General features: G+C 41.0%; 1 protein-coding gene across 1 annotated transcript in view; it reads left to right on the forward strand.

The window, feature by feature from the left end:
* LOC129815631 (uncharacterized) overlaps positions 1-1437 on the forward strand; it is a 63260-nt gene extending 61823 nt beyond the window's left edge. The window contains exons 23-24 of the mRNA XM_055869611.1: positions 841-891; positions 1081-1437. Coding sequence (XP_055725586.1) covers positions 841-879 — 39 coding nt within the window. The 3' untranslated portion in view covers positions 880-891; positions 1081-1437. The remainder of the gene's footprint in view (positions 1-840; positions 892-1080) is intronic.
* Positions 1438-10572: the final 9135 nt, after the last annotated feature.

A 10572-nucleotide genomic window follows, 5' to 3' on the forward strand; every position in this document is an offset into this window, starting at 1 on the left:
ATCGTTGCTCGGTTGTAGATTGACGTCTTCAACTTAGGAATTAGCAGCAAACATTAGCTATGTGGCCCAGACGTGTCCAACTCTTCATAACGCAGCACAAAGAAATATCCGAAAATCGCAATATACTGATATAAACTGATATAACTCGGTTTAAAATAACTACATTATGATGTCTTTAACACCTATATCAAATAAAATCAGAGCCGGATATATCTAAAGCCTATAACGAGAGCTTTTCAGAATGCCATCCTGAGGTCTGTCTTGCGCCATGACGAACGTTGAAAAGAGTGCACCTCACGTTCCAAGACCCTTTATATGGCCTCAGATCACTGCTTACTGACATCTAGGGGAAATCGTATGCAGTGCATGTCGACTCATAGATTACATGCAAATTAATAAACTGACCCTGGAACAGAGTGCCCGATTTCAGATTTCTCACTTTTTGCCAGGAAGTTAGCTGCAACTTGAGTTCTGTTTTACTCACAGATATAATTCAAACGGTTTTAGAAACTAGAGAGTGTTCTTTATCCAATAGTAATAATAATATGCATATTGTACGAGCAAGAATTGAGTACGAGGCAGTTTAATTTGGGAACGAATTTTTACAAAGTGAAAACAGCGCCCCCATATTGACAAGAAGATTTATTAACCATGCATTGATGTTGTGCACCGGACACCAGGTCCGCCTTTCCTCCTGTGTCTCCCCTCTTCATCTCTATCCTCAACTACATCTGTACAGTTTAAATAAAGCATTAAAAAAAGTTGACCTTTAAAAAAAAAGAATCATGCTGTGATGTTAATGGGAGGCATTAACTGATGTTCTGGTAATTTTCCCCACAGGTTCAAATTGCAGTCATTGGGAAGTCAACTGAGGTTTGAGCTCTGAGTTTGGTAAGTTTGTCTGTAATGATGACATCACTCTGCACCATCTACAGTTGGCCTGTATATATGTTTGGCTATTTTCTAATATGATTTTGTGTTTGTGTTGCATGTAACTATTTTACACATGGATGTTATTTGTTTTCAGTCATTTTCCATAGGTTATCAAATTCAATCTTATTCGTGTATCTTTTTTCACAGATTTGGAATTATCCAGAACAGAAGGAAAGCATGAATTGTGTTACTGTATAAAGAGGAGTGTTATATGACTCTGTTATATGACAGTTACTGCACTCTACTTGTACCATTCTGTTTTTTTGTTTTGTTTTTATTTAACCTTTATTTAACTAGGCAAGTCAGTTAAGAACAAATTCTTATTTACATTGATTTACAAGGATTTTATCATTTCCCATTAACATGAAGTTTTATATTTTGTAAAAAAAAGAAGCATTTCTGTCATATTCAGTTTGTTTCTGATGTCAAGACTTTTACCCATGATCATGTTGTTGTGTGTCTTATTGGACCATTCAATATGTAGTAAATATTCTTACCACAGAACCTGTGTTGGTGTGCATTACTTCTACTTATGCTATGTTTGCATTAAATGTATTATTACATCTTTAAGGACCAGAAAGTCTGGATTACCAAAGTGTTTAGTATGTAAGTGTTTGGAAGTGACTCCCAAATAATCTGTCAATGTTAAATCAACATAAACCAGTCTGTGGGTCTCCTCAAAATGTCTTTCATATGAAGTTCAAAAATTATCTCCAAAAATTATGTCTTTCATACTGTCAGGTCTGATGACTTGCATGTATCACAGAGGAACAGGGAGGTTGTCTTCTATGGCTGTGGGTTTTGGCATAGATATGGAAATATAGCACACGTTCTATCCTGGCAAATGGCGTCTTCAGTTATACTATCGGGCAGCACCATCAGAGAGTAAGAAGCGAAGCAATAGGGTTCTGTCCATGTCCATGTTAAGCAGATCATTCATTATTAAGCAAGTAAGGAGTTTTTGTATGGGAGGCAATGAGAGAGTGTTGAATATAGTCAAGATAATAATGTATTGCTGTTATACCTGACGCTTATTTGATCTAATAGAAGTTTTGTAATGCTTAGGTTGTTACGAGTGTACTGATATAAGTGTGATGCACATGACATCCCAGCAGCTTTGAGAAAAAAATGGTTTATATAGGAGTTCGAAATTAGAGACGGTCTATGCATATTCATAGCATCTCACTTTCCACTGATTACAGGCGGTTGACGTCAACGCCCCTCATCGAATATTCAAAAAAGTATTAAAATAACTAAATGTGTCCACCAATCCAAAGAGAGGAATAGGCAGGAGCTTGACAGCTTGCTGTTCCGCTATGTGGACAACAAATCCCGTTGTTAGGGTAGAGACACAAGCTTCTCATCATAAAATCCAGTATCTCTGCCGCCATTGAAAGCTTTTCATCATTTTAAAGTAGTAAATGTTTTCTTCTTCTACTTCTACGAGTGTATTGGTATTTTGTAAATAAACTGGAAATGTGCATACCTAGTCTGCTGGAGTGTGTATAGTCTGAACAGGTATCTAGCTAAGGTTGGTGATTTACTGCCATCTGCAGTTATGGAATGTTTGCTCAGGGTTTAATTGAATTGGATGACCCCTCCTGGATGGAATTTTGTGATCCTTTCTTAACCCATAGCACGTTCCACCCAGGTGATGACACTATCCATGCTAAAATGGGCGCTATCTATCCAGAGCCCTCTTTCTCTATGGTTTAGGGAGAATTTCTGAGGAGATGGCTGCCGTTTTATGTGCTCCTAACCAATTGTGCTATTGTGTGTGTTTTTTCACGTTATTTGTAACTTATTTTGTACATAATCTTTCTGCCACCGTCTCTATCTCAGACTGGCATTCTAGGCAGAGTCCCTCTGTCCAGTGTCTGTGTTCTTTTGCCCATCTCAATATTTTATTATTATTGGCCAGTCTGAGATATGGCTTTTTCTTTGCAACTCTGCCTAGAAGGCCAGCATCCCAGATTCGTCTCTTCACTGTTTACGTTGAGACTGGTGTTTGCGGGTACTATTTGATGAAGCTGCCAGGTGAGGCATCTGTTTCTTAAACTAGACACTCTAATGTATTTGTCCTCTTGCTCATGTCACGTTCCTGACCTGTTTTCCTTGTTTTTGTATGTGTTTAGTTGGTCAGGGCGTGAGTTGGGGTGGGCATTCTATGTTATGTGTTTCTATGTTGGGTTAAATGTGTTGCCTGATATGGTTCTCAATTAGAGGCAGGTGTTTGATGTTTCCTCTGATTGAGAACCATATTAAGGTAGGCTGTTCTCACTGTTTGTTTGTGGGTGATTGTTTTCTGTGTCTGTGTATGTCGCACCACACGGGACTGTTTCGTTTTCGTTCGTGTATGTAGTCTGTTCCTGTTCGTGCGTTCTTCGTGTTTATGTAAGTTCACATGTTCAGGTCTGTCTACGTCGTTTTGTTGTTTTGAGTTTATTCAAGTGTTCATCGTGTTTTCGTCTTGTTATAATAAATCATTATGGATTCAACCTACGCTGCATTTTGGTCCGACCCTTAGACGAGCGTTACAGCTCAGTTGTGCACCGGGGCCTTCCACTCCACTTTCTATTCAGGTTAGAGCCAGTACAGCATTGTACGAGATCCACAGTTTCTTGGCAATTTCTCGCATGCAATAGCCTTCATTTCTCAGATCAAGAATAGACTGATGAGATTCAGAAGAAAGTACTTTGTTTCTGGGCATTTTGAGCCTGTGTCACGGCCGTCGTCGAAAGGAGAACAAGGTGCAGCGTGGTGAGCGTACATTTTACTTTTATTAGAAAGTCGCCAAGAAAACAACAAACGAAGAAACAACCGTGAAGCTTACAGGGCTATAGTGCCACTAACAAAGATAACTACCCACAATCCCAAAAGGAAAAAAGGCTGCCAAAGTATGATTCCCAATCAGAGACAACGATAGACAGCTGTCCCTGACTGAGAACCATACACAGCCAAAACATAGAAATATAAATCGTAGAAATAAAGAACATAGAATGCCCACCCAAATCACACCCTGACCAAACCAAATAGAGACAAAAAAAGGCTCTCTACGGTCAGGGCGTGACAGCCTGTAATCAAACCCATAAATGCTGATGCTCCAGATACTCCACTAGTCTAAAGAAGGCCAGTTTTATTGCTTCTTTAACCAGGACAACAGTTTTCATAATTGTTTTGGGTTTTTTGCTCCGTTGCACCCTAGTATTTTTATTACATTTTTTTATTTTACCTTTATTTAACTAGGCAATTCTTATTTTCAATGATGGCCTAGGAACAGTGGGTTAACTGCCTTGTTCAGGGGCAGAATGACAGATTTTTACCTTGTCAGCTTGGGGATGCGATCTTGCAACCTTTCGGTTACTTGTCCAAAGCTCTCTACTTGCACATTCATCTTCTGCACATCTATCACTCCAGTGTTTAATTGCTCAATTGTAATTATTTCGCCACTATAGCCTATTTATTGCCTTACCTCCCTAATCTTACTCCCTAATCTTACTTCACTGTATATAGACTTTTTCTATTGTGTTATTGACTGTACGTTTGTTTTTTCGCACTTCTTTTGTGTCGCACTTCTTTGCTTTATCTTATCCAGATCACAGTTGTAAATGAGAACTTGTTCTCAACTGGCCTACCTGGTTAAATAAAGGTGAAATATCGACAGTGGGGAGAACAAGTATTTGACACACTTCCAATTTTGCAGGTTTTCCTACTTACAAAGCATGTAGAGGTCTGTCATTTTTATCATAGGTACACTCCAACTGTGAGAGACGGACTCTAAAACAAAAATCCAGAAAATCACACTGTATGATTTTTAAGTAATTCATTTGCATTTTATTGCATGACATAAGTATTTGATACATCAGAAAAGCAGAACTTAATATTTGGTACGGAAACCTTTGTTTGTAATTACAGAGATCATACGTTTCCTGTAGTTCTTGACCAGGTTTGCACACACTGCAGCAGGGATTTTGGCCCACTCCTCCATACAGACCTTCTCCAGATCCTTCAGGTTTCGGGGCTATCGCTGGGCAATACGGACTTTCAGCTCCCTCCAAAGATTTTCTATTGGGTTCAGGTCTGGAGACTGGCTAGGCCACTCCAGGACCTTGAGATGCTTCTTACGGAGCCACTCCTTAGTTGCCCTGGCTGTGTTTTTCGGGTCATTGTCATGCTGGAAGACCCAGCCACGACCCATCTTCAATGCGCTGGATATTGAAATATTGGCTGGATTCACATGATGTTTGTCTTTAATTTGCTGTACACCATCAATTTTTCAGAATTGTTTTATGATGAGTATTTAGGTATTTGACGTTGGTGTCTGTAATTACTCTGGCTGCTTCGGTCCTATTTGTGACGGTAGCTGTGATGGTAGCCGCAATGTAAAACTGATTTATACCTCAAATATGCACATTTTTGGAACAAAACATAGATTTATTGTATAACATGTTATAAGACTGTCATCTGATGAAGTTGTTTCTTGGTTAGTTTGGTTGGTTCTTGGTTAGTTAGGTTCTCTTGGTGCATGCTACCTGTGCTGTGAAAAATGTCTGTCCTTTTTTGTATTTGGTGGTGAGCTAACATAAATATATGTGGTGTTTTCGCTGTAAAACATTTTTAAAATCTGACATGTTGACTGGATTCACAAGATGTGTATCTTTCATTTGCTGTATTGGACTTGTTCATGTGTGAAAGTTAAATATTTCTAAAAAATATCTTTTAAATTTCGCGCTCTGCCTTTTCAGTGGAATGTGGGAGGAGTTCTGCTAGCGGAACGCTGGTGCCAGACAGGTTAAGGTCTTGCTCACACCGGCTACGGAGAGCGTGATCACACAGTCGTCCGGAACAGCTTGTGCTCTCATGCATGCTTCAGTGTTTTTTGCCCCGAAGTGAGCATAAAAGGCATTTAGCTAGTCTGGTAGGCTCTCGCCACTGGGCAGCTCGCGGCTGGGTTTCCCTTTGTAGTCCGTAATAGTTTTCAAGCCCTGCCACATCCGACGAGTGTCAGAGCTGGTGTATTGGATTCAATCTTAGTCCTGTAGTGAAGCTTTGCCTGTGGGTATAGCGGGATTTCTTATAAGTGTCCTGCTCCTTGAAAGCGGCAGCTCTAGCCTTTAGTTCGGTGCAGATGTTGGCTGTAAATCATGGCTTCTGGTTTGGAAATGTAAATATGGTCACTGTGGGAATCACATTGTCGATGCACTTATTGATGAAGCCGGTGACTGAGGTGGTGTACTCCTCAATGTCATTGGATGAATCCCGGAACATATTGCAATCTGTGCTAGTAAAACAGTCCTGTAGCGTAGCATCCGTGTCATCGAACCACTTCCATATTGAGCGTGCCACTGGTACTTCCTGCTTTAGTTTTTGCTTGTAAGCAGGAATCAGGAGGATAGAATTATGGTCAGATTTGCCAAATGGAGGGCGAGGGAGAGCTTTGTATGCATCTCTGTGTGTGGAGTAAAGGTGGTCTAGAGTTATTTTTCCCTCTGGTTGCACTTGCTGGTAGAAATTAGGTAAAACAGATTTAAGTTTGCCTGCATTAAAGTCCCCGGCCACTAGGAGCGCCACATCTGGATGTGCATTTTCTTGCTTGGTTACAGCTCGTTGAGTTGTGCCAGCATCGGTTTGTGGTGGTAAATAGACAGCTATGATAATATAGCTGAAAATTATCTTGGGAAATACTGTGGTCTACAGATTATCATGAGATACTCCACCTCAGGCGAGCAAAACCTTGAGATTTCCTTAATAGTAGATTTCGCGCACCAGCTGCTATTGACAAATAAACAAAGACCACCACCACTCGTCTTATCAGACGTAACTGCTCTGTCCTGATAAAACACGAAGAAGCCAGCCAGCTCTATGTTATCCGCGTCGTCGTTCAGCCAAGTCTCGATGAAACATAAGATTTTACATTTTTTTATGTCCCGTTGGTAGGATAGTCTTGAAAGTAGATCATCCAGTATTTTTTCCAATGATTGCACGTGGGCCAATTATACGGAGGGTAGTGGTGCTTTACCTACTCGTTGGCGAATTCTTACAAGGCACCCGCCCTCCTCCCCTTTTCCTCTGTCTTTTCTTCACGCAGATGACAGGGATTTGGGCCTTGTCTTGACAAAGCAGTATATCCTTCGCGTCGGACTCATTAAAGAAAAAATCTTCTTCTAGTTCGAGGTGAGTAATAGCTGTTCTGATGTCCAAAAGCTTTTTTCGGCCATAAGAGATGATCACAGCACCATTATGTACAAAATGAGTTACAATCAATGCGAAAAAACAAACAAAATATAACAGTTAGTTAGGAGCCCGTAAAACGGCAACCCTCTCCTCCGGCGCCATTATTACCCTGCTTTCCGTCAATGTGGATAGAGGCGTGCTCCCTCCGCTGTCTCCTGACGTCCACAATCAGCTCATTCGTTTTGAGGGAGAGGTTATTTTCCTGGCACCACTCCGCCAGGGCCCTCACCTCCTCTATGTAGGCAGTCTCATCATTGTTGGTAATCAGGCCTACCACTGTTGTGTCGTCTGCAAACTTCATGATTGAGTTGGAGGTATGCGTGGCCTCCCAGTCATATGTAAACAGGGAGTACAGGAGGGGGCTGTGCATGCACCCTTGTGGGGCCCCTGTGTTGAGGATCAGCGTAGTGAAGGTGTTAAGGGTAGGCAACAACAAGTCTGCCATGCTGATCGTCAACACTGGGGCCCCTCAGGGGTGTGTACTTAGTCCCCTACCGTACTCCCTGTTCACCCACGACTGCGTGGCCGAATACAACTCCAACACCATCATTAAGTTTGCTGACGACACAACAGTGGTCGGCTTGATCACCGACAACGATGAGACAGCCTATAGGGAGGAGGTCAGAGAACTGGCAGTGTGGTGCCAGGACATCAACATCTCCCTCAATGTGAGCAAGACAAAGGAGCTGATCGTGGACTACCCCCAAGCCATAAGACTGCTGAACAATTAATCAAATTACCACCGGACTATTACATTCACCTCCCCCCCACCCTCCATTTGTTTTGTACATTGCTGCTACTCGCTGTTTATTATCTATGCATAGCCACTTCACCCCTACCTAAGATGTCATTGAAAATAAGAATGTGTTCTTAACGGATTTGCCTAGTTAAATAAAGGTTAAATAAATATTGTGTTACTTTGAATCATTTTTTATTTAGTTTATTTGGTAAATATTTTCTTAACTCTTCTTGAACTGCCCTTTTGGTTAAGGGCTTGAAAGTAGGCATTTCATGATAAGATCTACACTTGTATTCGGCGCATGTGACAAATGATTAGATTAGATTTTATTTGTTGCCTACCTTCACCACCTGGGGGCGGCCCGTCGGGAAGTCCAAGACCCAGTTGCACAGGGCGGGGTTCAGACCCAGGGCCATAAACTTAATGATGAGCTTGTAGGGTACTGTGGTGTTGAAGGCTGAGCTGTAGTCAATGAATAGCATTCTTACATAGGTATTCCTCTTGTTCAGATGGCATAGGTACAGTGCGATGGCGATTGCATCATCCATGGATATATTGGATTGGTATGCAAATTACAGTAAGTCTAAGGTGTTGGGTAAGGTGGAGGTGATATGATCCTTAACTAGCCTCTCATATCACTTCATGATGACAGAAGTGAGTGCCACTGGGCGATAGTCATTAAGTTTAATTACCCTTGCTTTCTTGGGTACAGGAACAATGGTGGACATCTTGAAGCTAATGGGGATAGCAGACTGGGATAGGGAGAGATGAAATATGTCCGTAAACACTCCAACCAGCTGATCTGCGCATGCTTAAAGGACGCTGCTAGCGATGCCGTCTGGGCCGTCAGCCTTGCGAGGGTTAACTTCTCTAGGATATGTGGGACGGTAGCGTCCCACCTCGTCAACAGCCAGTGAAACTGCAGGGCGCCAAATACAAAACAACAGAAATCCCATCATTTAAATTCTTCAAACATACAAGTATTTTACACCATTTTAAAGATACACTTGTTGTAAATCCAGCCAAAGTGTCCGATTTCAAAAAGGTTTTACGACGAAAGCACACCAAACGATTATGTTAGGTATGAGCCAAGTCACAGAAAAAGACAGCCATTTTTCCAGCCAAAGAGAGCAGTAACAAAAAGCAGAAATAGAGATAAAATGAATCACTAACCTTTGATGATCTTCATCAGATTACACTCATAGGACTTCATGTTACACAATACATGTATGTTTTGTTCGGTAAAGTTCATATTTATATAAAAAAATCTGAGTTTAGACGGGACGCTACTGTCTCACTTGGCAAAAAGCCTGAGAAAATGCAGAGCGACAAATTAAAATTAATTACTATGAAAATTACTATAAAATCAAACTTTCATTAAATCACACATGAAAGATACCAAATTAAAGCTACACTGGTTGTGAATCCAGCCAACATGTCAGAATTCAAATAGGCTTTTCGGCGAAAGCATTCGATGCTATTATCTGAGCATAGCACCATTGTAAACAAAAGAGAGAAAACATTTCAACCCTTCAGGCGCGACACAAAACGCAGAAATAAAAATATAATTCATGCCTTACCTTTGACGAGCTTCTGTTGTTGGCACTACAATGTGTCCCATAAACATCACAAATGGTCCTTTTGTTCGATTAATTCCGTCGATATATATCTAAAATATCCATTTATTTGGCACGTTTGATCCAGAAAAACACAGGTTCCAACTTGCTCAAACGTGACGACAAAATATCTCAAAGGTTACCTGTAAACTTTGCCCAAAAATTTCAAACTACTTTTGTAATACAACTTTAGGTATTTTTTAATGTTAATAATCGATAAAATTGAAGGCGGGATAATCTGTGTTAAATACTGGAGGAAAACAATGTGTAGCATGCTTTCTGGTCTCCCGCCTCTAACAAACAGGACACGTCGAGTGACTCTCGTTCAAGATGGCCGTACTTCTTCATTACACAAAGGAATAACCTCAACCAATTTCTCAGAACTGTTGACATCCAGTGGAAGCCGTAGGAACTGCAAGCAGCTGGTTTCCCAATGAAAATCCATTGAAAAGAGAGTGACCTCAAAAAAAAGAAAATCTGAATGTTTTGTCCTCTGGGTTTCGCCTGCTAAATAAGTTATGTTATACTCACAGACATGATTTAAACAGTTTTAGAAACTTCAGAGTGTTTTCTATCCAAATCCCCTAACAATATGCATATCTATTCTTCTGGGGATGAGTAGCTGGCAGTTGAATTTGGGTATGCTTTTCATCCAAACGTGAAAATGCTGCCCCCTACCCTAGAGAAGTTAACACGTTTAAATGCCTCGGGAGCGGCCCGTGTCGGTGGCAATATGTTATCCTCAAAGTGGGCGAAGGAGGTGTTTAGCTTGTCCGGGAGCAAGACGTCGGTGTCCGCGACGTGGCTGCCATTTCTCCTTCGCCAATGTAATCCATCCACCTGACAAGTATGGCATATCAATTAAACAGCAAGATTATTACACGTGTACACCTTGTGCTGGGTACAATAAAAGGCAACTCTTAAATGTGCAGTTTTGTCACACAATGCCAAAGATGTCTTCATTTTGAAAGAGCACACAATTGGTATGCTGACTGCATTAATGTCCACCAGAGCTCTTGCCAGAGAATTCAATGTTAATTTCTCTACCAT

Source organism: Salvelinus fontinalis, chromosome 18 (assembly GCF_029448725.1).
Source record: "Salvelinus fontinalis isolate EN_2023a chromosome 18, ASM2944872v1, whole genome shotgun sequence".
Classification (NCBI taxonomy): domain Eukaryota; kingdom Metazoa; phylum Chordata; class Actinopteri; order Salmoniformes; family Salmonidae; genus Salvelinus; species Salvelinus fontinalis.